Source organism: Wallemia ichthyophaga, assembly GCF_000400465.1.
Source record: "Wallemia ichthyophaga EXF-994 unplaced genomic scaffold scaffold14, whole genome shotgun sequence".
Classification (NCBI taxonomy): Eukaryota; Fungi; Basidiomycota; class Wallemiomycetes; order Wallemiales; family Wallemiaceae; genus Wallemia; species Wallemia ichthyophaga.
In genome coordinates, this window is record NW_008806287.1 from 27,999 (window position 1) to 53,529 (window position 25,531).

Genomic DNA, 25,531 nt, shown 5'->3' on the forward strand with positions numbered 1-25,531 from the left:
AGAATTCACTTCATAACCAAACGCATCAATACAATATAACAAGGCAAATAACGCACACAATAATCAGCTCAACTCAATTCAACTAACTGAATGACTAAGTAAACGCATACAACTTTTTCTTGCTTCTTGCATGTGCCTACACTACATACTACATCCACACACTCCAATCCATCACACCCACACTCCTATCTACACGCAAAGCCATCTCGAGGCGCTGCTTGAGGTGATGGCGGCGATTACGACTTTTGTAGCACATGGCGAGCATGTAGTGAGCTCCTGCGCTGTATCTGTGGAGGTGGTGCGAATTGCTTGTGAGATGTTCGAGGATACCTTCAACGGCATCTAGTCGTTTCTCACGCGTCATGTTCGCATGTAGATGTGTCGCCACTGCGTCATCCAGCTCGAATAGAAAGCACGCATATGCGTATTCGCTGTGTAGATGATTATCGTGTGAGTATGAGTGTGAGCTTGAATGTGAATGCTCCGACACAAACTGCGCCTTAATGAGCGAAGCATTGGCAAGCTTGTATTCCTTCCGTTCGATGCATTGCTTGGCGAGCTATCGAGTGTGAGTATAAGTGCGAGTGTGGTAGTGAGCGTGTGCATGTCACCAACATAGCAAAATAGCACACGCGCTAGATACCAACCTACCTCGATATACACCCCGCACATTTCACCCATCTCTCCCATTTCGCCAGCCTCCTCGGCCATATGTAGCGCATGTGCTGCATTCTCCCAGTCGCGTGCGCGGCGGTAGGTCGCAGCACTCATCACCCACAGCGCAACGAGGAGTGAGCGCTCGTGGCTGGCATACTCGCTCAGTTCCAGCGCCGGTCTGCCCAGCGCGTTTGAATTTCTGTTGCTGTTGTTGTTGCTGTTGCTGTTACTGTTGGTGCGTGTGTCTGTGGCCACGTCCGTGTGCGACGAGTGCTGTGTCCCCGTCGCACTGTCTGGCACACTCGACACGCGTATACGCGGCAGTGCCTTCTCCGCAGAGTGAGTGTTGTGCGTGTTGTGTGTGCTTTGTGTATTCTGCACACCCTGTGCACCTCTCGGTTTGCGCAACCTACCCAAGGCCCCACCGACACTCAAGCCGAGGTGCATGTGCGGGTGGGGAAGGTGCAACTTCGACTTACGTCTGCTGCTATGAGTGTGAGATGACGGCGTGCTACCAAGGCTATTACGACTGATGCTACCGTCTCTGCGCAGCTGCGCCTGTCCACTCAATCCACTCAGCCCACTCAGCGCCCCCTCGCTGCCGCTCGCCTTGAGGGGGTAACTATGTGCGTCGTCCGCGAGCACCTCCCTGTGCGCACCCTCGAACTGCAGCCCTTGCACGGCCCTCACGAAAGCTGCACTGCGCCAAATTTGCCCAGCGAAGAAAGCGAAGAGCTCCACGTGCCGCTCGAGAGCGCTCTCCGCACCATCGACTGTCTCAGTGAGGGCGCTCTCAAGCATGAGCAGTTGCATGACCGAGTATGAGCGCGTGACTGACGTCACAGTAGGAGCGGCGAGCGGGTCATTCGCCCCGTCTGTCCCAGCGCTCAGATCTATAGCGGAACGCACCACAGATAGCGCACCCTCTCCGTCAGACGCACTGAGCGTGTTCGCTAGCCGGTACCACGCCTCCCAGTCGTACGAGTCATGCGTTAACAATGTCCGCAAAGCTCCCAGTGACCCGCTTGTGTTGTATACCTGCCCACACAACCACGCGTGCAGCTTCAGAGCGGGTGCGTGCGAAGGCGTAGATGCTAACACCCCATGCGTCTTCTCGAGCGCCTCACCAAATAGCCTCTCGCGTGTCGTCGCATCCTCGTCTGCCGGTGGTGTCAGTAAGTGGTAACAAAGGTAAGAGGCAAGTAGTAAGTGAAGTGAGATGCCCGTTACATTGTATACACATCACTTCCTGCTTAAAACAACTCACCCTTTTCGGCTTCGTAGGCTAGCAACTGCGCTTGCATGTACACTTTCCGCATGTAGAACGCATCTCTCTCACTCACACCGCCGTCCATCATGGATACAACCTCTTTCGCTAGCACCAGCTCACCCCGAGCTAGCAGAAGCGGGATGGCGTCATGGATAGTCTCCAAGTAGACTTCGTCGCCATCCAAATCCATCACCGTATCCTCGCTTATCGTCTCGTCGTTGTGCAGCGTACGCAGTTGGATATTGACTTTCTTCGCATCCGTCTGGCGACTCTTGAGCGCGAGCTGGTGGTATATCTCGAAACTCCTCACGGCCAAGTCGGCAGTGATGGGTGTGTCTCTGTTGAGGTAGAAGAGGCAGCGGAAGTTAGACTGCGAGAGGAAGCTGAAGGCCTGGGCGGAGATGAGGAGGTCGTTGATGACGGGTATTAGGCTGAGTGGCTTCTTGTAGTGCACCCACACGTCAAGCATAGCCTGCTGGAATTGGAGAATGTGGGTATTGTAGTGGCCTGATTTGGGCGTTGTGAGGTGCTTGGATAGGAGAGAATAGGTCTTGTATAGGAATTCTGTTATAGGGGTCGGTGGATGAGTGAGTAGAGTTTGTAAATGTCTCAGATGGATATCGACGTTGTTGGAGTGCTTGACAGCGTGTGAGGTTAGGGTGAACTTTGATTCACTGTCCAAACCCCCTTCTGATGCGTGCTTTAACGCGTTTAGAATAATGGTATCTGATAAGTGATTGTAGGTGTTGATATTGAGGATTCTCAGGGAATTATCTGGTACTTGGATCAGTCCTCTCAACATCAAGACATCATTAAATACTTGAAAAAGCTCATTTGCCTCTTTATCGTTGAATTGATTGAGATTTGATGGTTTGTAGGACATGAATTGGGTGCTAGGCGTATACAGGAGACAGGAATAGTTGTGAATAATGGCGTCATTTGATTGCAAGTGTGAGCCTTGCCTATCGCCGCCAATATCCGCCTTCAATAAAACCTCAAACGCCTTCAAATCGTCATCATTCTCTCTGCCGTGCTTCTTCAACTTCCTCAGAAGCTCATTCAAATTGGTAGTCTCATCATTCGCCAGTTTAACCAGCAATTCTTTCAAATTCTTATTAAATTTTAGCTCGTTCATGGCACTGGTGGTGGTGGTGGTTTGAGCGTGAGGTGTGCTAAGCATATGGATAAATGCTGAACAACTCGCAGTAATCCACGCCTATGTGGCTTGTAGCCTTGTGCTCTTACTGGGCTGCGGATTTGAGCAGCGTACACGTCACTCAGGAAAGGCTATCTGACGCGTTCGCAGTGGTGCGGGAGTATATAGAATATCCAGAGAATCTGGGAATATATGGGAATATCCGATTACAGCAACGGCTTTTGGATGTTTTGACACACTCACGCACGTACGCGTCTGGAACACAATACAAACAACTTGGCACTGAGATCAAAACCATTTGAAAAGACCAATACGCCTATCAGGGAATTCCTACACCTGCTCTAATATACTGCCTTCTTTACTTGGCTCGTATCTGGCTTCTATCCGGCTTAAAGTCAAACTTGAAGCTCTACGGAACATCAAGCAATATATAAAGCAATACAGTCCATTGCGTTTCATTAGAAATTAAGCTCCCGCTGCCTTCACGTCATAGCTTTTGTCCTAATGACGTCATCAGAATACGCAGGTAGCTGTCAGAAGGCTTATTTCTTCTTCGGATGGTTGAGTGGCCACGCTCTTATTGATAGCCCTCTATTGCTCTTAATATACCCCACAACGGTCCCCGAGACATCTGACTGCCCTACCAATACGGTACTCGCAGAAGAACCCAGGTAATCCTTTGTCTACGAAACGCAAAGACACCAAAGGATGTAAATTTCAAAAATTTTTCAATCAAAAATCATTTTTAATCCAATATACTCCGCCGTTTCATTTAAGTTATTACACCTTGGTTTATTTTTAATCAATCACCGAGAAACTTAAGCAATGACAGAATTCACAGCATTTAGAGGACAGCACGACGGAACCGTTAAGCAGTCTGTCGGTCGCGTAGACAACCTCGGGAACAAGGATGTTCTCATGAAGTTGACTCACGCTGGTCTCTGCTTCACAGACGTGCACTACATCGAAGCTGGCATTGCGCTTGGTCACGAGCCTGTTGCAAAGGTTGTACAGGTTGGCAGCGACGTTAGACATATTGCAGTCGGCGACACCGTTGGATATGGCTATAACCGTAAGTAGACTTGAGTGCGTAAAGTGTATAGCTAACACGTCTCAAGACGGCGCCTGCGACGACTGCGACGAGTGCCGTCTCGGCAACGACACTCTCTGCAACGAGAGAAGAATGTATGGTGAAGTTGACACCGATTTCGGCGGTTTCGGCGAGTACGCCAAGCTTCATGAGAGATTCGTACACAAGATCCCAGAAGGAATGGCACCAGAACATGCAGCACCATTGCAATGTGCTGGTGCTACCGTCTTTGCGCCATTCTTAAAGCATGACATCAAGCCAATCCACCGCGTTGGTGTTATTGGTATTGGTGGTCTTGGTCACTTGGCCTTGCAGGTTGCAAACAAGTGGGGTTGTTCTGTTGGTGCTTTCACTACCTCCGAGAACAAAGTCGCGGAGGCAAAATCATTTGGTGCACACGACGTCATCGTTACGAAGCGCGCAGATGGAAAATCATTCGTCCCTGAAAACGACGCTGACAAATTCGACTTTATCATCTGCTCCGTCAGCTCTCAAGTCCCTTGGGACGACTACTTTGACTGCCTCAGACCACGCGGTCAGATCATCCCACTTGGTGTCGACTTTGGCAAGTTCGAAACTAACAAATACATTTCGCTTCTCGCTAGAGAGAACAAGGTCGGCGGTAACATTGTCTCTAACCGCTACCAACACCAAAAGATGCTTGAATTCTGCGCTAGACACGACATCAAGCCTGCTGTTGAGGTTCTTGATCTTAATGAGAAGAACCTTAACACTGCGTTTGACAGGCTGAAGAAGAACGACGTTCGTTACAGATTCGTCCTCAAGCATCAAGAATAAACGTTGTGAACGTACTGAAAGAAGTGTATTTATGATATTATAATTTTATTGATATGTTTTATGCTAAAGTGCAAGTATTCAGGTGTGGTGCAGTCATCTCCCTCTTTTTCGGGTTTTCGGAATCTTGACATCCCTTATCGTGCGTCTGGATTCCTCGGAAGTAAGATAATGTTCATGCATTCCTTTTAAAGCAAGAGACCGTCTCAAGGTAATTTCTTATTCTCTTCTCTTTCCGGAATTAGTTTTCATCCTTCGTACGAGTCGATTTGAGATGGAGCAATGACAAATGATTGTTTTACAAGTGCATTTGAAATTCACTAGCCTATTCCAGCTCTCTATGTTGGCGAAAAGACTATGCTAATTCGCTAGCATGTCATGGCGTACGATAACCACCGCTTACAATTGCCACCGATTATCCAATCTTCACTGAATATCAAGGATAATTCCAATATATTCTTTCAATATGCTCATCGAATCGCCTCGCTCATCAAATCATCTCCTCGGCTCAATCTTTTAGCCATTTATTGCGCTGCACAAATTTGCACGTCTTCTCTCTTCGCACCTTACCCGGGTACTTCGCTAAACTACAGGAAAGATTCTGGAACACCTTTATAAGCTTTCAAGTATTGTAACCAGGCTATGGAAAAAGCTTGTATGCCCATTGAATGCATTTGGAATGCTCCAAAGAAATAGCGCAACACGATATGTCATACAAGTCGATTACGCAACATGAGCAAATTTATAAAGGCTTCTCCCTGTTTCGGTCGCTGATAAATCCAAACCAAACCTCCACACAGGGCTTAGTATAAATTTGTTCCCGTTTACCACTCAGCCTTGAACATAGCATAACACACTGGAAAATGGTTATGGAATTCAAAGCATTCAGAGGACAACACGATGGTAGTGTTAAGGAGTCTGTCGGACGCGTAGATGACATCGGAGACAACGATGTTCTTATCAAATTGACCCACGCAGGTCTTTGCTTCACGGACGTACACCATATTGAATTAGGCAACGCATTGGGACATGAGCCAACTGGTAACATTGTTGAAACAGGCAAAGATGTTCGCCACTTGAAGGTCGGCGACATGGTCGGATATGGGTACAACCGTGAGTGGAAGTAAACATAAAGTTATACATTTACTTACCTTCTCAAAAGACGGCTCTTGCGATGACTGCGATGAATGTCGCCTTGGTAATGATACCCTCTGCAATGACAGAAAACTTTACGGTCAAGTAGACCTCGATTTCGGCGGTTTTGGGGAATACGCCAAGCTTAACGAGAGATTCGTACACAAGATCCCAGAAGGAATGGCACCAGAACATGCAGCACCATTGCAATGTGCTGGTGCTACCGTCTTTGCGCCATTCTTAAAGCATGACATCAAGCCAATCCACCGCGTTGGTGTTATTGGTATTGGTGGTCTTGGTCACTTGGCCTTGCAGGTTGCAAACAAGTGGGGTTGTTCTGTTGGTGCTTTCACTACCTCCGAGAACAAAGTCGCGGAGGCAAAATCATTTGGTGCACACGACGTCATCGTTACGAAGCGCGCAGATGGAAAATCATTCGTCCCAGAGAAAGAGGAGGAGAAGTTCGACTTTATCTTCTGCTCCGTCAGCTCACAAGTCCCTTGGGACGACTACTTGAAAACGACGCTGACAAATTCGACTTTATCATCTGCTCCGTCAGCTCTCAAGTCCCTTGGGACGACTACTCGACTGTCTCAAGGCTAGAGGTACGATCATCCCACTTGGTGTAGATTTTGGCAAGTTTGAGACCAACAGATATTTCTCTCTCCTCGCTAGAGAGAACAAGGTCGTGACTGCCTCAGACCACGCGGTCAGATCATCCCACTTGGTGTCGACTTTGGCAAGTTCGAAACTAACAAATACATTTCGCTTCTCGCTAGAGAGAACAAGGTCGTGGAAGTTTAGTGGCCACCAGATATGAGCACCAGAAGATGCTTGAATTCTGCGCTAGACACGACATCAAGCCTGCTGTCGAGGTTCTTGATCTTAATGAGAAAAACCTCAACATTGCCTTTGAAAGGCTGCAAAAGAACGATGTTCGTTACAGATTCGTGCTCAAGCACCAGGAGTAGGTGACTGAGAATAGAGCGAGTCCCTTGTACGAGTATGTAAATTAATTAATTTATATTCAAATATCGTGAGGTGTGCTTTGGGTGTCTTTAGTGTTTATGTGAGCTAGTGCTCTGCATCACTTGTCAAATAATCTGTCATTCCTGCTCGGATAAGGCTAAGCTGAAAACAGCACTTTTTGTCATAATAATCATGAATTTGCAGCTGCTAAGTTCACTTTGACCCGTCTAGACTTGATGCATTGAATTGACACACTGGATAAATTTTTATTGTTTGGTAGAAATTTACCTAAATTTGGAGAAGTAGCGTCGTAAAATCCCTCATTGAACATTTGAATGAATGATTCCGAGCCATACTATTGAATATCGAGGTATTTCAAATTATTCAACCTTGAAAGCTTTTGAGGACTCAGGCAAAAAATTTTTGAGTTACACAACGAATCTGGAGAAGCTAGACGTTTTCTTGCTCTAAACATTACAATGCATGCATAACACTATCTGATTGATCTGGGTTTAAAGATATTCTCCCCACTTTTCGCGATCAATATACGCGTCTAGACGGGTGCATGTGTGAGATGTACTGTATATTACCGATATGTATTGTACGTGCGAGATTGTTTGTGGTGTGTGGTTTACTATATGCTATGTGTGGTGGTTTTGTTGCGTGTTTGGATTATCTGACTGACATTTGACACACTCACTCACAAACGCGGTGACTATACGCGGCCACGAAGGCTTAGAGTAAGCGTTCTCGTGCAGAGCGCCGGGAATGACGTGCATGCGAGATCTAGGGAGGGCGTTATGAAGCGCCAGGCCATGCTCGCGGGGCACGAGCTCGTCGTCTCCGCTAACAAGGACCATCGTCGGTACTTGTACGTCTTTCGCGGCGCCCAGCGCGTCCCACTTGTCAAACACAAGCGGGTGCAGATGGTAATAAGGCACCTTGGGCGAGACGAAATAAGCCTTTACCATGGCAGGGATGCTTTCAAAGGCGTTTTCGAGAATAAGGGCGTGTACACCGCTACATAAATCCCCGCTGCCGCTCCGGCCCGCACACAACAGCGTCGCTATCGACCCACCCAGACTGTGGCCGTAGAGGATGATTGGCGCGTGCGGGTAAAGCTGGTGCGTGCGACGCAGTGCCGCGGCGTAGTCCTCCAGCAGTCTCGGCTGGGTGGGTGCGCGCCGAGTGCTGGTCCAGTAGGAAGAAGGAGCGAACGCAATGATGCGCATGCTGCTGCTACTGGACTTGCTTATCTGGCTGCCCTTGCTGCTCACGCCTAGAATTCTCGCGAACAGCGGCAGCCGCGAGAGGGGATTGCCGGCGTTGCCCTGCAAGTAGAATAGAATGGGCGTTTGCGGGCTGTGTGCACCGCTTGCCGCCTCCAGCCCATCGACTCTCACACCACGCGCCACCTCTGCGCTGATCTTGGTGATACGCATCCCACTCTTGAGCTCATCAGCGCGAGCAAGTTCCTCCGTACGCGCACCGACAGGGGAATAGCCCATGTAGATTATTCTGCGCTGGAAGGCTACGAGCATGGCGGACTGGGTTGTTAGACTGCTAGGCGGCGCACTTGACTCCAAACACACCTTGAACGTCCACAGCGCGGCTGGGAGGCCTATGGCCGTGGTGAATAGTGTTGTCAGCGAAGGCATTCGTAGACACTCGCTAGTCAAGGCAACACCTATGAATCCACTAGCAACGCGACTCAAAAACATTTTCAAGAGCACGCACGGCGACTTGTATAAAGGCGGAGCTGTTTGCATTGAATAACTCTTACACACACACACCCATGTCTTCCTTAGAAGCCTACCAAAGCGATTTCATAACAACGTGCCTCTCAAATGGAATACTTAAATTTGGCTCATTCACTCTCAAGAGCGGCAGGACATCGCCATATTTCTTCAACGCAGGTGATTTGTCGACGGGCGAATTGGTGCTGATGACTGCGCGAGCATATGCATCGGCGATTATCGCGAGCGGCGTGCAGTTCGATATGTTGTTCGGACCGGCGTATAAGGGAATTCCGTTGGTGGCTGCTACAGCACTCATCCTCCAGTCAGAACACAGCATCAACGTACCTTTCGCATTCGACAGGAAGGAGGCAAAAACACACGGCGAAGGCGGCAATATCATCGGCGCTCCCTTCAGAGGCAGAGTGTTAGTGCTTGACGATGTCATCACTGGTGGGACCTCCATCAGACACTCAATCGAGCTTATTAGGAAGGCGGGTGATTGTGCTCAATTTGCAGGCGTAGTCGTCAGCCTTGATCGCCAGGAGAAAGGCAAAGGGGAAAAGTCAGCAATCCAGGAAGTTGAAAGTGAGGAAGGTGTCAAGGTTTTTAGCGTGATTGGTATGAATGATATCATCAAGTACCTCGAGGAGACCAGAAATGGCCAAGAAAACATCATCAAGCAGATGATGGAGTATAGGAATGTCTATGGATGTTGATATTTAGTACTAAGAATGGATACATACCGAATTTCTCATTTCTCATAGAATATAGCCATTTTTGGAAGGTTTGGCATTCTTGATTAGAACTTGCCATGATGAGAGAGCTGTTAGGCTTACTGGGAGTACTTACATTACTAGGAATACTTACATCTCCAGTCGCGTCCCTCACTGCGAAACAACTCGAGCAGGTTGCGCCAAAAACATCAAGTTGCAGTGAAGCGAGCTATATGGAGGAATGCGCGACAAGCGATGTGGCTTCGGAGAGGCTGACTGAGGCCATCGAACAGCACAATACCATCGCGAATGAGAGTGCAGCCATCATCGCTTGGCAATTGAATGAGTCTTTGGAATATCGTTACAACATTAATCACTTCAGCAATGACCAAAAGAAGCACAACCCAGGCCAAGGCACGCGTTGCATGGCCAACTCAGAGTTCATTGTGGGGTATGTTTCAGCACATGAAGATTTGCGCGGAGAGGCGACAGTTGATTTGGGGGGAAATTTGAGCGATGAGGAGAAGGATAGCGTGTTAGATTTAGTACTAGATGACTCACACACCTACGACGTTGCATTTTGGTTCTACGACACACAATGTACAGACAGCGTGAAAAATCAAGTTAGAAAGGGAGGAATGGGCGGATTAGATGCATTCATGCAGCAATGCGTAGGTGGACCCACACCTCAGAAGATATACGAATACTTTGATTTGCTTGTTGATGTACTTTGATGTTTACCACCTTGATCCCATACCATCATCATGCACTATCTTTCTACGCGCGGCGGCGATGAGAAATTAAGCTTTGAGGAGGTGCGTATGGGGGATTATCGTCCAGCAACTCCAACTCTAATAGACCCCAGGCAATCCTTCAAGGCTTAGCACCAAATGGTGGTTTGTACATTCCAGCCCAAGTGCCCGAGCTGCCTGAGAATTGGGAAAACGACTGGGCCAACCTCCCATTCGACCAACTCAGCTATGAAATTACAAAATTATTCGTCCCCGCCTCTGAAATACCGCCAAATGACCTGAAATTGTTGATAAATAGATCATATTCCACCTTCAGACACAGCTCACGCACGCCAATCACCCAAGTTGATTCACACAGGTTCATATTAGAGCTCTTTCACGGCCCCACCTTCGCTTTCAAAGACGTAGCTCTCCAATTCCTCGGAAACCTCTTTGAATACTTCCTCAACCGCCGTAACGCACGTAAGAGCGCAAACGACGCCAGAGACAAGCTTACTATAGTTGGTGCAACCTCGGGTGATACGGGTAGTGCGGCTATATATGGTGTCAGGGGCAAGCAAGACATCAGCATCTTCATTCTCCACCCTAAGAACAGAGTATCACCCATTCAAGAAGCTCAAATGACCACTGTTCTCGACAGCAACGTTCATAATTGCGCTGTTAAGGGCACTTTCGACGACTGCCAGGATATCGTCAAGTCACTCTTCTCCGACAAGCCCTTCAACGACAAGCACAAGCTGGGTGCTGTGAACTCTATCAACTGGGCGAGAATTCTCTCACAGATCACCTACTACTTCTACTCATACCTCCAGGCTAAGAAGCAGACTCCAGCTCACTCTCACATCCAGTTCGTTGTACCTACAGGTAACTTTGGCGATATCTTGGCCGGGTTCTACGCTAAGAAACTTGGTCTCCCTTCTCAACCCATGGTCATTGCAACAAACGCAAATGATATCCTCACTCGCTTCTGGAGAACGGGTGTGTATGAGAAGCACGACTCAAGCCAGCACGTCCAGGCGCAAGACAGTGCCGTCGAAGCAGCTCAAGGATCGAGCGACGGTAAGCAGGCAGTTGGTGGAGTGAAAGCGACGCTCTCACCCGCCATGGATATACTCGTTTCATCCAATTTCGAGAGATTGCTTTGGTACATTGTCCTCGAATCGATGGTCGATGGAGATCAATTGGCCGCATCTAGACAAGTGAATGAGTGGATGAATGAGCTTAAACTTCACGGCAGATTCCAAGTCCCACAGGCGGCACTCAACGTAGCTAGACGTGATTTCACTGCTACATCGGTCAGCGATGAGGAGACTACACAGACTATTAAACAGTACTTTTCTCATCCTCGCCCTGGTTACTCAAGCTACACAGTCGATCCACATACTGCTGTCGGTTTAAAGGCGGCGGCTGATGTCGGTTGCAATAATAACACTTATCAAATCTGCTTAGCTACTGCGCACGCTGCCAAGTTCTCAGAAGCTGTCGAGAACGCTCTCAATGATGAAGCATCTTTCAACTTCCAAAGAGATGTCCTTCCAACGGAATTCCACGGGTTAATGGATAAACCAAGAAGAGTTATAGATGTTAACGGTATTGCTCCAGAGCTTACCAAGGAAGTCATTGAATCAAAAGCAACTGAGGAAGTTTCCCAACAAAATGTTGGCATCTGAGACTAATCAAGGCATTTTCAATTTCGGGACTTGTAAAAGTAATAAATCATAGTCATATCACTATTACGGGTATTTTTTATTAAAGACGAACAAAAAGGAAAACCTTTTAATGACCTTGACTATATGGCTATACTAATTTACTGCTTTTCAATTTACTCCTCAACATACTCCTCAACACCCTCTTCAACATACTCTTCCTCAATATCCTCATCAATACCAGCAGATTCATATTGTTGGTATTCAGAGATAAGATCTTGCATGTTTGATTCAGCTTCAGTGAATTCCATTTCATCCATACCCTCTCCTGTGTACCAGTGCAAGAAAGCCTTTCTACGGAACATAGCGCTGAATTGATCATGTACACGCTTGAATAAATCTTGAATAGCTGTAGTGTTAGCGATGAAAGTAGCCGACATCTTAGAACCCTTTGGTGCGACATTACATAAAGCAGTTTGAACGTTATTTGGAATCCACTCGACAAAGTAGTCAGAGTTCTTATTTTGCATGTTGTTCATTTGATCTTCAACTTCTTTCATAGACACTTTACCGCGGAAGTAAGCGGCGACAGTGAGATAGCGCCCGGATCTTGGATCTGAAGCTGCCATCATGTTGCGCGCGTCGAACATCTGTTGGGTGAGTTCAGGTACTGAAACTGCCCTGTATTGTTGTGATCCTCTAGCTGTTAATGGCGCATATCCAAGCATGAAGAAGTGGAGACGTGGGAATGGTACCAGGTTAACTGCCAATTTTCTCAAGTCAGAGTTGAGTTGACCTGGGAAACGAAGACAAGTGGTGATGCCAGACATGACAATTGAAACGAGGTGATTGAGGTCACCATAAGTGGGTGTGGACAGCTTGAGAGTTCTGAAACAAATGTCGTAGAGTGCCTCATTATCAATACAAAATGTCTCATCTGAGTTTTCGACAAGCTGATTAACAGAGAGAACAGCATTGTATGGTTCAACGACAGTGTCTGATACCTTTGGTGATGGTACGACAGAGAAAGTGGCCATCATACGGTCAGGGAACTCTTCTCTGATCTTGGAAACGAGGAGGGTACCCATACCAGAACCAGTACCACCACCTAGAGAGTGGGTAATTTGGAAACCTTGAAGACAGTCAGTAGCCTCAGCTTCCTTGCGAAGAACGTCGAGAACAGAGTCAACAAGTTCAGCACCTTCAGTGTAGTGACCTTTGGCCCAGTTGTTACCAGCACCAGATTGGCCGTGAACCATGTTGTCTGGTCTAAAGAGATCACCGAGAGATGAAGACTTGATCGCGTCCATAGTGCCTGGTTCCAAGTCGCTGTGAATGGTGTTAAAAGTGCCAATTTTCACGAGAATAGGATACATACACGAGGACAGCACGTGGGACATATCTACCAGCTGAAAATGAGGTGTTAGAAGGGAGGAGATAGGTTTAATTCGTTTGCCCACTTTGAGCTTCGTTGTAGTAAACGTTGATACGTTCGAGTTGTCTGGAGTGGGATGAGAATACGTTTTAGGCCGGAGTAAACAGCCTACTCATCAATATCACCTTTGTAGTTACCTGCGCCATCAAGACCGTGTTCTTCACCGATTACATCCTAAAATTGACGTGAGTCGGTGGTTTTTAGTGGATAGCAGCCCTACTAACCCAGAATTTGGCACCTGAAGGATATTTGAGAGGGGAAATAACGTATATAACACTTTAACCCACCAATTTGATTACCGCACTTGAAGTTTTACTGTCAGCAGAGTACACGTCACTTGCACAAAACCAACCTGTCCAGTTTGAAGGTGTACAATTCTTTCAAATAATGTCAGTCTGCTTTCTCCTGGCTCTAGAAATTCCCCACTCTCTTCCCATTTTTAAGCTTAGATCGACGCGAGAAGAGGACAGTGAGCAGCGCACAAGAAATAAACTAACAAATTTTTATCTGAAATACAACGAAATTTATAAATAACTTTCATTTAATTTCATTTATTCTTCAACGTATTGCTGTAATTTCTTTGTTAGATTGTATTTTTAGCGTGATTTATATTCCATCTCCTACCTCATCTTCCATAACTTCTTCTTCGTAATATTCCTCCTCTTCAACACCTGCATTTTCATATTGTTGGTATTCTGATAGAAGATCCGCCATGTTTGATTCAGCTTCAGTGAATTCCATTTCATCCATACCCTCTCCTGTGTACCAGTGCAAGAAGGCCTTTCTACGGAACATAGCGCTAAATTGATCATTGACACGATGGAAGAGCTCTTGGATAGATGTAGTGTTTCCAATAAAGGTAACTGCCATCTTTGTATCCTTTGGAGCAATATCACAGTGTGCTGTTTGTATGTTGTTTGGAATCCATTCAACAAAGTAGTCTGAGTTCTTGTTTTGCACTGCTTGCATTTGTTCCTCGACTTCCTTCATTGACACTTTACCACGGAAGTAAGCGGCGACTGTCAAGTAGCGACCGTTTCTAGGGTCAGATGCAGCCATCATGTTCTTCGCATCGAACATTTGTTGTGTAAGTTCTGGTACGGAGACGGCTCTGAATTGTGAGGTACCCTTTGCTGTAAGTGGAGCGTATCCGACCATGAAGAAGTGGAGACGTGGGAATGGAACCATGTTGACTGCCAATTTTCTCAAGTCAGAGTTGAGTTGACCTGGGAAACGAAGACAGGTGGTAACACCAGACATGACCATAGAAACGAGGTGATTGAGGTCACCGTAGTTTGGTGTAGACATTTTAAGAGTCTTGAAGCAAATGTCATAGAGTGCCTCATTATCAATACAGAAAGTAAGATCCGAGTTTTCGACTAATTGGTGGACAGAGAGAACAGCGTTGTATGGTTCAACGACAGTGTCTGATACCTTTGGTGATGGTACGACAGAGAAAGTGGCCATCATACGGTCAGGGAACTCTTCTCTGATCTTGGAAATGAGGAGAGTACCGAGACCGGAACCAGTACCACCACCGAGAGAGTGAGCGATCTGGAAACCTTGCAGGCAATCGCAGTTCTCAGCTTCGCGACGCGTGACATCGAGAATTTGGTCAACGAGTTCAGCACCCTCCGTGTAGTGACCTTTAGCCCAGTTGTTACCAGCGGAGGACTGACCGAAGATCATGTTGTCTGGTCTGAACAAGCCTCCGATTGAGCTCGCTTGCACGGTTTCGATAGTACCTGGTTCCAAATCGACAAGGACAGAGCGTGGCACGAATTTCTTCTCTGCGGCCTCGTTATAGTAGACGTTGATACGTTCGAGTTGTCTGGATGGAGTGTGAGGGGAAGTTTAGCTGCGTACACCGCGCCTACTGGTCAATGTCTCCGTAGTAAGCACCTGATTCGTCGATGGCGTGTTCTTCGCTCAGTGTTTCCTAGGCGCGGGTGTCAGGCATTGGAAAAGCAAGACAGGCGTACGAACCCAGAATTTAGAACCAATTTGGTTACCACACTTGTCAGCGTCAGCTACAGTCACACTAACAGCAGTCTAACCCACTTGACCTGTTTGAAGGTGTACGATTCTATCAAACACCAGATTAGCTTCAAAATTAATAGTCGCCGCGTTTGAAACTCACTCTCTGCCCATTTTTTATTTCTGTCTTGATGAGGGTTTTGGTAGTGCGCGTGAACCTTGGACTAGAACGTAGAGGTGAAAAATGCAAAGAGAGCAAAGTCGAGAACCAAGTGGCATGCAGTGTATTTGATAGTGCTCGACATATCACTACGCTCCATGCCACTCCTCGCTGTGTTTGTGCTTGCGTCTCCGCCGAGTCCCGACGCACCACGGCCAAGTCAAGTGTGCTAGCCTCCTATGCCAGCACGCTGTTACGTTCGTGGGATAGCAACCCGGCCACCGCCCAGCTTGTCATTCCAAGTCGCGGCCACCCGTTCTGGGTGGTTGTGCAGATTTGCTCGGTCGGTGGCCGTCGTGCAAAGACCAGCTTCCACATGACACGTCGTTGTTCTCTACACGCACGTTGCTACTAAAGCTGGCCGACATGTATTTCTCCTTTTGTAAATTTTACATAAACGCCATTTGCTCATACAAGACCATGACGGCAAGTGCTAATTGGAGCGTGACAGAGAGCATCACCAAGGCTCTTGCAGCGTACACGCCCAACTCTGCTGGCTTGCTCATGATAGCACTCGCGCAGCTCTTCTTCGCGTCAATGTCTCTGTGCGTCAAGCTGCTTGGGCAAGTCGATCCACCCGTGTCTGCGTTGGAGGTGTGTGTCTGTTCGCGCTCCCGCCTCTTCTCACCGCTCTCCAGCTCGTCGTCGTGCGTATGGCCATCACCGGGATTTGTGCACAGTCTTGGATACTCGTGCACAACGCCTTCTCCGATAACAAAATACCCAATCCAATCCTTGGCCCTTTGCACGTCAGGTCGCTCCTGTTTGCCAGAGGATTTGTCGGGTTCGCTGCCATTTCCGCGCTTTACTACAGTCTCGCTTTTCTCGATCTCAGCGACGTTACAAGTCTCGGTTTTCTTCTGCCCGTCGTTAGTGGCTTGTTGGGATGGCTCTTCCTCAACGAGCCCTATCTCCCCATAGAGCGCTACTCCAGCGTCGTGAGTTTGCTTGGGGTGGTGTTGATAGCCCGCCCACCTTTTCTCTTTGGCGGAGGTTTGGCTGACCAGGAGCACCATCTTAGCTCTTCGCTTGGGCAGCGTTCTTTCGCCGTCGCTGTCGTTCTGCTCAGTGTGGTCGGTGCGAGTCTGGCGTATGTCACCACGCGCGCGATAGGCACACGCGCGCACCCCATGCACGTAATACTCGCATTTTCGTGGTGCTCCGTGGTCTTCGGTGGGCTGCTGATGAAGGCGCTTGGCGAGCCATTCGTCCTGCCCAAGTCGACCAAATGGTGCATCATGCTTGTCGCGATTGGTGCATTCGGTTTCATTGGCCAGATCCTCCTCACGCTCGGCCTGCGTAGAGAGAAAGTTGGAAGGGCTTCTCTCGGTATGTATCTACAGATGGTGTTTGCATTGCTGTTTGAGAAAATCTTCTTCAATTCTTCCCCTCATGTGCTGTCGGTGGTGGGGGCGGCGATTATTATCGCTACTAGCACCACTGTAGCATTACAGAAGGACAAGAAAACTCAGCCATCTGGCACACTCGACGAACATGATAAACTGATACAGGACGAGAGAGAACGCTTCGCCCGTCTCGATTATGGTTCTTTGGAGCAGCGTGCAGGCTAATGTTTTGTAGTGCACACCGCACATAGAATATGGGATTTGTTGTATTTTTCATCACATGAAAAAAGATGCGTATGTTTGGAATGTTATCATGAGACACGTGTCGCGAAGGCGCACTAAAAGTAAATAAACCAAATGCGGGAGTGGAATCTTATTTATAACACTCACAACCTAATGAAACTAACTCTAGCAGCACTCTCGCTGAGCACTTTGACAGCAGCGCAATCAATCTTCCAGCCAACACAGGGCGGAACGGGTGCAAACTTTCCAGGCTCGCCAGGCTCACCGGTCTGGGGAGAAAAGCCATTCGGCGGTGCCCACACGCCCTTCAACGACAGACCGCCATTTGCAGGTGGTGGCCCAACAGAGCACGAACGACCACCAAAAGGCGAGGGATATGAGTTAATGAAGGAAATGGCCGGGGAAACATTTTTCGAGCATTTCTACTTTTACGCGGACCAAGATCCGACGCATGGCTATGTCGACTATACAGATTCCGAGACAGCCTTCGAAAGAGGAATGGCGGGATGGACTGAGAGTGGTGGGTAGCGGAAATCTGACGCATAATTGCGTAAGGCGCAACTTATACCAGCATACTAATCACCCACTTGCAGGCAACCCATTTTTCATGGTGGACGCAACGCCCAAGATCGACGGACCGCGCAGGAGCATCCGCTTGGAAAGCAACTTCAACTACACGCAAGGGGTAGTTCTGCTCGATATAGTGAGCATGCCTGGCAGTGTCTGTGGGTTGTGGCCAGCGTTCTGGTCGAATGGCGAGACATACAACTGGCCAGCATGGGGCGAGATCGATATAATTGAGGGAGTGAACGCGTTCACGGAGAACCAGTCGTCGTTCCACACGGCCAGTGGATGCTACATAGCGGAGGGCTCGTCGAACACGTTCACGGGGCAGCTAACGCACGACGGCGAGATAGCGCGCACGTGTTCGGCATTCGAGTCAAACAACGAAGGTTGTGGGATCAAAGATAACCACAAGAACACTTATGGCACCCCGCTCAATGAGCGTGGAGGCGGCGTGTTTGCAATGCAGTGGAATGACCAGGGTATATCTACGTGGTTCTTCCCGCGCGGTGGCATTCCTGGGGATGTTCACGCAGGTGATCCAGCCCCTTCGTCGTGGGGCAAGCCTTACGCTCACTTGGACAACGAGGCTTGCGATATCGGCGAGTACTTTAAGAACCACCAGCTTATCTTCGACACCACCCTCGCAGGTGACTGGAGCGGCAGGGTGTGGGCAGAGGAGGAAGTCTGGCAAAGTGAGACGTGCGCCAACATGACTGGATACGCGACTCCGGAGGAATTCATCAGAGAGGAGGGCGAGCAGTTCGAGGATAGCGTGTGGGAGGTTAACTATGTAAAGCTGTACCAGTAAAATGTTTCAAATGAAATGAAAATTTGCACTGATTTGATAAATGCATCTTTGCTTAATTGCGTCATCATCATGCCACCGAAAATGGGGAGCAACCCCGTCGACAGTTACCGAAAGGCGCAGAAGAAGCAGGATATAAAGAAGGTGCGTGACGGTCGCTGTTACCGCTCACCGCTCACGCGACGCAGGGCAAGGAAGGCAAGAGCGACAAGGCGGACAAGAACGCAAAACTCGCGTACAAGGACACGTTCCTGCTTGAGATTGAGATAAAATCGCTAGAAGAGCGCAGTGGGCGGGAGGAATTGGACAAAAACTTAAGTGCCCACTTCACCCAGCTAAAGGAGGAACTCGAGCAAATCACCAAAGCCAAGGCGGCATTCGTAGAGGAGCATCCCGAGAAGAAGTCAGACGTGTACAGGAACCTCTCCGCCCCTTCCGCTCAGGCGCAGGCAGCACTGGCTCGTCGCCGCGATGAAAAACCTAAACAGCGCACAGGCGCACTCGATAAGAAGGGCTTCCCGCTGCATCCTGCAAGGAGTGTCTACTACGACGCCACTTACAATCCAACTGGCGTACCTCCACCGGGTATGCCATACGCCGAGCGAGAGGAAGAGAGTGGCAGTGGGAGTGAGAGCGGCAGCGACGACATTCCTATGCCGACAGCTCCTAGGCCTAGTGGCAGCCAAAATGAGGTGGTTGATGATAGCGATAGCGATAACGATAGCGATAACGATAGCGATCTTGATGATATTCCTATGCCAGCTGGTCCACCACCGAACGCGGCGATACACACACACACACAAACAGTCACACACCCACAACCCACCACAGAAATCACCGAGGATGAGCGCAGAAAGGCCGCTGAGAAGGCTACTATATCCTCCGCTCCACAGATGCGCGATCTCCAGAAAGAAAGCGCGATGCTGCTGCCTGCTCAGCTCGTGCGCAAGAAGAAATAGACAAATGTATGATATTAGCAAGATAGATGTTTCATGAGTAGATAAGAAATATTGCGCAATGCGATATCGCAGCTGTGTGGCCCCCTTGAAGCTACTTGACAAATACGCAACCACAATCTACATAGCCTTGTGAATGAATCAATACAAATACACGAAAAAACTCTACAGAATGAAAGAAAAAGATAGGCAAACGCAAAATAGCCAAGCAGTGGCAGTGACGATCCGCGTCACAAGAACCCACTCAAGGCACCTCAGCGACTTTTTCGAGAGTGTCTTTTTCAGCAGGCGTATCCTCTCGATCGCCTTGTACGGTTTCAATAGCGTCATGCTGGTGCTGCTGTTCGCGGGTGATAGCCTGACTGCGTTCCTCCATCCACTTCTCACGCTCGATTTCCTCCTTAGTGAGGCGCTTCAACTCGAGCGAGTAATGCGATGCGGCTCTAATACGCGGACCGAAAGCGTAGAAGACGAACGGGATAGCTATGCACAATGTTGCGATGGCTGCGAGGATATAAGACGCAACTGCGTATGTGTGGTGGTAAGGGCCGGGGACACCGTAGGACCAATCGTAGAAGGTCGTCGTCACTAGCGCGCATGTCGCAGCTAGTATCTCCCGACAGAAGGACTGGCCTGTCACCGCACTGCTCGCGAGCATCTGGTACGAGTCTATCGTGTAGTCACTAACTACCTGTGTGCGTGTAAATGTTAGCGTGGTGCGTTTTCCAGCAGAGAGTGACTTGCTATGAATAGTATGTGCGACGCAAATCCGAATAGCCCTATGGCCACCGTCGGGAGCCACACACTGTAATCCGGCTGCCCCGTTCCACCATACCAGTACATGGAGACGGGGAAGACAAAGGCTGAGAGCATCCCCCAGAATAGCTTGTACTCCGGCTTGTCTTCCCCAGATCGCCGAGTCGCCCATGCCTGAGCTTTCAGTTGCAAGTGGTAGCAGAGCAGTGCTAATACAAAGCCGACTTCCATCGCAAAATAGAAGAGCGAGCTGTTTGGTGCGTCGACACCCATCTCAGCATAAACCAGGGGCATGCTCTCGATGAGAAGGTAAATCAATCCATAGTTTATACCCTGTAATAAAAGTTAGCATCCTTTATAACGTCTAAAAGGCTACTTGCGTCGTATAATCCAAAAAACAAAACTACGTATTCCGTAAAGAACATGACTGGAGGTCTGAGCAAAGTCTCCTTGAAGATAGCCTCCCAACTGCGCTTAGTTTCGTAGATGGTCCATGCGTTTGGGTTGTGATGTTTGCGTATTTCTTTAGTGCGCTTGGTGAGAATGGGAGCGGGGCGGGTTTCCGGGACGAGGACAGCGAAGAGGATGAGGAGGAAGCCACCGACGGCCATTGGGATCCAAATAGCGAGACGCCAGTCGTACCTATCGACGATATAGTCACCAATAATCCCGCCCAACACGACAGATTCTGCCATGAAGGCCCAGAAATTAACGCCCCACAGACCTGCCTTGTCGCCGCCGCGCCAGAGATCAGGAACAAGGCAGACATAGTTAAGGATGGGTGAGGCAAAGATACCGGCGATGAAGCGAGTGACTGCAAGAGTCTCTACGTTTTGAGCGAGGCCCTGAGGGATATTGAATATGTAGAGGATGAGGAGCGAGGCTATACCAATCGGCTTGCGGCCGTAGTCCTCGCTGATGGGGATGATGAGGACGGGGCCGAGACTGTAGCCGAGAAGATAGGTCATGATGGGTACCTTGCTCGTGATCTCTTTGATGCCGAATTCTTCTCGGTAGCGGGTGGTGGCGGGGACAACGATGGTCGACAACATCATGGCCCAGAGGGTGTTAAGGCCTACGATAAGCACAATCATCCATTTCCGCCAGGATGGGAAGTTGTACGGGTTGGCTTTGTCGGCGACGGTGAAAAGGACGAGATCGTTCTCGTCTTTGGGTGGAGTTTGCATAGACTAGTAGATCCAATTAAATTATTAGCAATTCCTAGTGAATCCAAGTAAATTCAAGTAATTCCGAGTAAATTACTAGTAAATCCGGTTGATGATGGTTTACGGTTAAGAGCCAACAGCCAGTGACTAATGAACGCATCCTCACAAAGGCAGAGAATTCTAGTTGAAGAGTGGGTCAAGTGATTTATTAGTGACATCCATTTATTCGCTTCAACACAGCTTCAGGCAGATCACCAACACCAACAACGACACAGCGACGAGGTTTTTGAAGTTAAATGGCTGGAGGTTTGATGATGCGCTGGACGAGTACTTTGCCAATCCCCCTATTCAAGTTAATAAGTCAGCGCTGACGAAACTATGGAACAAGTACAAAGACAGCGACGACGAGAACGTCATGAGTGTCCCCGATGGTCTTATCGAATATGGCGCTGATCTCGACGTAGATCTCACTTCCATGTCTGCACTCGCTCTAGCTCAACTCTGCGGCGCTACGCTTCAGGCTGAACATTGGCCCAAGCAGTCGTGGATTTCAGGTTGGAGTGGCGTAGGCGGTGATACGCTTGATAAACAGAAGGATTATGTCCACTCTGCACCCACCAGACTATCCCAAGACAGGCAGTTTTTCAACAAAGTCTATGCTCATACGTTTGAAATGGGGAAAGGGCAAGGTGCGAGGATATTAAGTTTGGAAGATGCCAAGGCATACTGGAGTATTCTATTGGCACCGCATCTGCCAGATGAACAAGCCACTTGTCAAGACACCCACGCGTCATTGAACAAGGACTCTGGCGAAGGCTGTCAATTCACAAAGCAAATGTTAGACGGGTGGATCGAATATCTGGAACAGGAGAATGTGGCAGTTACTAAAGATACTTGGCTTGAATTCCTCAACTTTGTTAGATCAATCAACGCAGATTTCTCCAACTTTGACGACACAGCAGCGTGGCCAAGCCTGATAGATGACTTTGTAGAGCATGTAAGGAGAAGGCTGGAATAAATTTTGATTTGAATGAAGCGTGACGTGTGCCTGGGTTGAATCAGTACTTGCAACATGGTTAGTGGGGGAAAACCAAGGGAACATGAGTAACTAAATGCCTGAATGCCTCACAGACACAGCCAAACCCGCAATCCATCGAAACTTGCCATCAAGACGCCATCCACGACGCGCAATTGGATTACTACGGCAAAAGACTAGCCACGGCATCCTCTGATGGAACAATAAAGATAACCGACATATCGCAAGCCGCGGAATCCACTTACGGCAACTCAAACGCTGCAAGCTTACGCGGTCATCAAGGACCCGTCTGGCAAGTTGCCTGGGCACATCCCAACTACGGTTCCATACTCGCTAGCAGCAGCTACGACGGAAAGGTGTTTATATGGAAGCAAGAACAAGGCAATAGCTGGACGCGTATCAAGGACCACACACTACACACATCCTCTGTAAACTCTATTAGCTGGGCTCCACATGAGCTTGGCCCTACACTGGCATGCGCTAGCTCTGATGGCAATGTCAGCGTGCTCACATTCCACAAGGACGGTACTTGGGAAGCATCAATCCTCGCTGCTCACAAGCTAGGCGTTAGTTCCGTGAGCTGGGCGCCGGCTACATCCCCCAACGACGTGGCTGGATTGACGAGCAGACTTGTGACTGGTGGCTGTGACAGTCTAGTGAAGATATGGTCATTCAAGTGGGTAATTTCGTAAATAGGCGTATATCCACACTAACAGACGCAGCAATGAAAATAAACAGTGGCAATGCGATGAATCTATTGGCGCCCACACCGACTGGGTCAGGGATGTCGCTTGGTCACCTAACGTAGGCCTCTCCAAGCAATACCTCGCCTCTGCGTCACAAGACAGAAGCGTCTTTATACACACTCAAGACACTCCACGCTCTCCATGGACCAGCACAAAACTCAACCACGACTTCAAAGATACCGTCTGGAGGCTCAGTTGGTCTCTCTCGGGCAACGTACTCGCTGCGAGTGCTGGCGATGGCCAGGTCACGCTGTGGAAGGAGAATCTAGAGAATGTGTTTGAGCTGGTCAGTGGGGGTCTTTAGCGGGTCTTTGTTTCTATATAATTTTAAATTCTCTTATCGATTATCTTGTGACGTTTGTGACTTCTCACGTAGATACATTTACCGTTAGTATATTCGTATAGAATGAGGAATATAATGATTGCGTGGACTCTGGATGTTAGTGGTGTGCTAGTGTACTCATAACACCACACTCACACCGCGCTTTCCCAGCCAGCCGCTGAAATTGCATTTGATTATTACAGATCAACTATAGCCATGCCAGAAGACGTGTGAGTGTGCGTCTGCCTGTAAAATTCCCCGCTAACCACCAACAGCGTACACCTCGTCAATGTCAAACAAACCTCCGATCTAAATTTGCAGTTGCACAACAAAGCCCAGAAACTGCAACTGGACTTGGAGGGCGTCAGCACACATGTTAGCGAGCTATCAGGAGACGTAGCATCCGCCCTCATCGACCACGCTAACTCCACCCACCCCGATCTTGTTCTCGTCGGAAGACGCAACCTCGGCCATTGGGAACGCCTCACTTCCGAGCAGGGCTTCTCCCTTAGCTCTCACCTCTCCACTCACATCCTATCTCCAGTCATCGTAGTCAAGTTTGCTAGGAATTAGTTGCAAATTTTCACCTGTGTCTCAGGTATTCTAAGTGTATCATAAAATAACATAAAGCATTCGATAAAACCAGGTATCGCTGCGTGTACTACATTAGATGATTGAAAATATTCGTTACTACGTCTTGTCGTGGGTAATTGAAGGTAAATGAGAGTATCTTTGAGTAAAATTTGAAAATTTAATGAGGGTTTATTGTGCTTTGAGTTTGCTGCTAACACGAAAAGCCTTTCCTAAGCCCCTCGCCCTCCTCTTCCACATTTCCCACATGTTATGACACACAAGATGGCGTTGAAGATGCTCATAATGACGCGCCCGATAGCTGAAATGACTGCCATGACTGCATGAGCCACAGATCCAATCGCAGTGTTTATGCTGTTACTCGGTTAGCCTCAACCAAACCACAATATATCCAAACGTACCAACCAAAAATCGACGAAATGACACCACCCATAACTACTGATTTGCTTTGCTAAAGGTGCTAGTTGATGGTCTTGGAAAACCAGCTCGCACGCACCCTTAAAGGGCCATCTGCTCCACATTTACTCCGCAGCATTCCCTGGAATGCGTCATACATTCAATTCTTCTGACAGCAATTATAGTCGCTGCATCTTACAGTTTGGAGTTTTAATCGCGTCTGTCTCACTATCTCTACCGCGCTCCATTCGCCCTTGTCGCGCATCATTACGTCATACATGGGTTCCTTGACGGAATAATAGCGCTGATGCATACTCACACTCTCAAACTGTCACATCTGATATTGCTTTGACGGGTTGAGTCAATCGATCGGATTTAATTTGCCTGCTCATACTGCATATGTCCAATTAACAGTCAAGGTGAATTCCGGGATACCATATACTGACAATTTGAACAATGGAGCAACACTATCGATCTTTTAGCCTCGTCAGCATTTCAAATACATCCCTATCTAAACCCTCCCCTCAATACCCACAGAGTTGAATATTTCGACTACCACCTATCTTATCTCAAATGGCTAATTTACGAGTTTTGACAATCTCCAAATAGAAATGCTTTTTTATAGCCCTAATGAGCTTGATGAGGTGTCGCCAGATTTATACCCCTATGCCTTCAATTGCGCCCTGTAGACTGTTCGGAAGTTGCAATTGGACATCGCTCTAGAGCACGCCAAAATATAGATACGGAGGATATTGCGCGCTTCAACGATATGATCAGCATATATCTAGCTGCTGGAGACAACAAGCGCCCAGAAAAACCAAGTACCCACCCTTTCAGACGTGATTTACGTTTTCCGACACATGGTGTCCACAGGACTCAATGATGGCTAGAGTGAGAAAGGATTATCATTACGAATAATTGCATGCCTATCGTCAAAGAAAAGTGGGGTCAGCCCAACTCTGAAGTCGGGGGTTTGGCTTCAGCTCGTGCATGTCGAAATTTCAAATAATGGGAGTGTGAAGGCGATTAAGGCTGCGTTAGAATCACA

The 25,531-nt window shown here is 48.3% G+C and overlaps 12 protein-coding genes across 12 annotated transcripts; 8 read left to right on the top strand and 4 right to left on the bottom strand.

Moving 5' to 3' along the window:
- Nucleotides 1–148: 148 nt before the first annotated feature.
- On the bottom strand, nucleotides 149–3,062 carry J056_001177 (uncharacterized protein; the record flags this gene model as incomplete). The annotated part of the gene is made up of 4 exons (XM_009270900.1): nucleotides 149–431; nucleotides 495–559; nucleotides 652–1,817; nucleotides 1,925–3,062. 4 exons carry the CDS (start codon nucleotides 3,060–3,062, stop codon nucleotides 149–151), a joined length of 2,652 nt encoding a protein of 883 aa, XP_009269175.1.
- Nucleotides 3,063–3,908: 846 nt separating this feature from the next.
- On the top strand, nucleotides 3,909–4,971 carry J056_001178 (putative formaldehyde dehydrogenase AdhA; the record flags this gene model as incomplete). Its single annotated transcript, XM_009270901.1, has 2 exons — nucleotides 3,909–4,155; nucleotides 4,202–4,971. The coding sequence occupies 2 exons, from the start codon at nucleotides 3,909–3,911 to the stop codon at nucleotides 4,969–4,971; spliced, it is 1,017 nt and encodes a 338-aa protein (XP_009269176.1).
- An 860-nt stretch (nucleotides 4,972–5,831) lies between these two features.
- J056_001179 (NADP-dependent alcohol dehydrogenase C 2) lies at nucleotides 5,832–7,073 on the top strand (the record flags this gene model as incomplete). The annotated part of the gene is made up of 4 exons (XM_009270902.1): nucleotides 5,832–6,081; nucleotides 6,131–6,597; nucleotides 6,662–6,811; nucleotides 6,882–7,073. The coding sequence occupies 4 exons, from the start codon at nucleotides 5,832–5,834 to the stop codon at nucleotides 7,071–7,073; spliced, it is 1,059 nt and encodes a 352-aa protein (XP_009269177.1).
- A 639-nt stretch (nucleotides 7,074–7,712) lies between these two features.
- Nucleotides 7,713–8,729, bottom strand: J056_001180 (Protein bem46; the record flags this gene model as incomplete). The annotated part of the gene is made up of 2 exons (XM_009270903.1): nucleotides 7,713–8,618; nucleotides 8,664–8,729. 2 exons carry the CDS (start codon nucleotides 8,727–8,729, stop codon nucleotides 7,713–7,715), a joined length of 972 nt encoding a protein of 323 aa, XP_009269178.1.
- A 137-nt stretch (nucleotides 8,730–8,866) lies between these two features.
- Nucleotides 8,867–10,257, top strand: J056_001181 (Orotate phosphoribosyltransferase; the record flags this gene model as incomplete). The annotated part of the gene is made up of 2 exons (XM_009270904.1): nucleotides 8,867–9,521; nucleotides 9,686–10,257. 2 exons carry the CDS (start codon nucleotides 8,867–8,869, stop codon nucleotides 10,255–10,257), a joined length of 1,227 nt encoding a protein of 408 aa, XP_009269179.1.
- Nucleotides 10,258–10,287: 30 nt separating this feature from the next.
- On the top strand, nucleotides 10,288–11,945 carry J056_001182 (Threonine synthase; the record flags this gene model as incomplete). The annotated part of the gene is made up of 2 exons (XM_009270905.1): nucleotides 10,288–10,338; nucleotides 10,389–11,945. The coding sequence occupies 2 exons, from the start codon at nucleotides 10,288–10,290 to the stop codon at nucleotides 11,943–11,945; spliced, it is 1,608 nt and encodes a 535-aa protein (XP_009269180.1).
- Nucleotides 11,946–12,097: 152 nt separating this feature from the next.
- J056_001183 (Tubulin beta chain) lies at nucleotides 12,098–15,507 on the bottom strand (the record flags this gene model as incomplete). Its single annotated transcript, XM_009270906.1, has 11 exons — nucleotides 12,098–13,250; nucleotides 13,300–13,330; nucleotides 13,382–13,422; nucleotides 13,469–13,530; nucleotides 13,581–13,594; nucleotides 13,644–13,659; nucleotides 13,981–15,187; nucleotides 15,234–15,295; nucleotides 15,343–15,372; nucleotides 15,418–15,442; nucleotides 15,497–15,507. 11 exons carry the CDS (start codon nucleotides 15,505–15,507, stop codon nucleotides 12,098–12,100), a joined length of 2,652 nt encoding a protein of 883 aa, XP_009269181.1.
- A 466-nt stretch (nucleotides 15,508–15,973) lies between these two features.
- Nucleotides 15,974–17,124, top strand: J056_001184 (putative transport protein; the record flags this gene model as incomplete). Its single annotated transcript, XM_009270907.1, has 2 exons — nucleotides 15,974–16,147; nucleotides 16,192–17,124. 2 exons carry the CDS (start codon nucleotides 15,974–15,976, stop codon nucleotides 17,122–17,124), a joined length of 1,107 nt encoding a protein of 368 aa, XP_009269182.1.
- A 171-nt stretch (nucleotides 17,125–17,295) lies between these two features.
- Nucleotides 17,296–18,517, top strand: J056_001185 (putative endo-1,3(4)-beta-glucanase; the record flags this gene model as incomplete). Its single annotated transcript, XM_009270908.1, has 2 exons — nucleotides 17,296–17,662; nucleotides 17,736–18,517. The coding sequence occupies 2 exons, from the start codon at nucleotides 17,296–17,298 to the stop codon at nucleotides 18,515–18,517; spliced, it is 1,149 nt and encodes a 382-aa protein (XP_009269183.1).
- A 69-nt stretch (nucleotides 18,518–18,586) lies between these two features.
- Nucleotides 18,587–19,473, top strand: J056_001186 (Protein saf1; the record flags this gene model as incomplete). The annotated part of the gene is made up of 2 exons (XM_009270909.1): nucleotides 18,587–18,658; nucleotides 18,703–19,473. 2 exons carry the CDS (start codon nucleotides 18,587–18,589, stop codon nucleotides 19,471–19,473), a joined length of 843 nt encoding a protein of 280 aa, XP_009269184.1.
- A 241-nt stretch (nucleotides 19,474–19,714) lies between these two features.
- On the bottom strand, nucleotides 19,715–21,413 carry J056_001187 (Caffeine resistance protein 5; the record flags this gene model as incomplete). The annotated part of the gene is made up of 3 exons (XM_009270910.1): nucleotides 19,715–20,161; nucleotides 20,275–20,559; nucleotides 20,634–21,413. The coding sequence occupies 3 exons, from the start codon at nucleotides 21,411–21,413 to the stop codon at nucleotides 19,715–19,717; spliced, it is 1,512 nt and encodes a 503-aa protein (XP_009269185.1).
- Nucleotides 21,414–21,542: 129 nt separating this feature from the next.
- On the top strand, nucleotides 21,543–24,069 carry J056_001188 (Protein transport protein SEC13; the record flags this gene model as incomplete). The annotated part of the gene is made up of 6 exons (XM_009270911.1): nucleotides 21,543–21,583; nucleotides 21,639–22,389; nucleotides 22,530–23,104; nucleotides 23,151–23,460; nucleotides 23,668–23,726; nucleotides 23,772–24,069. The coding sequence occupies 6 exons, from the start codon at nucleotides 21,543–21,545 to the stop codon at nucleotides 24,067–24,069; spliced, it is 2,034 nt and encodes a 677-aa protein (XP_009269186.1).
- Between the last annotated feature and the right edge of the window lie 1,462 nt (nucleotides 24,070–25,531).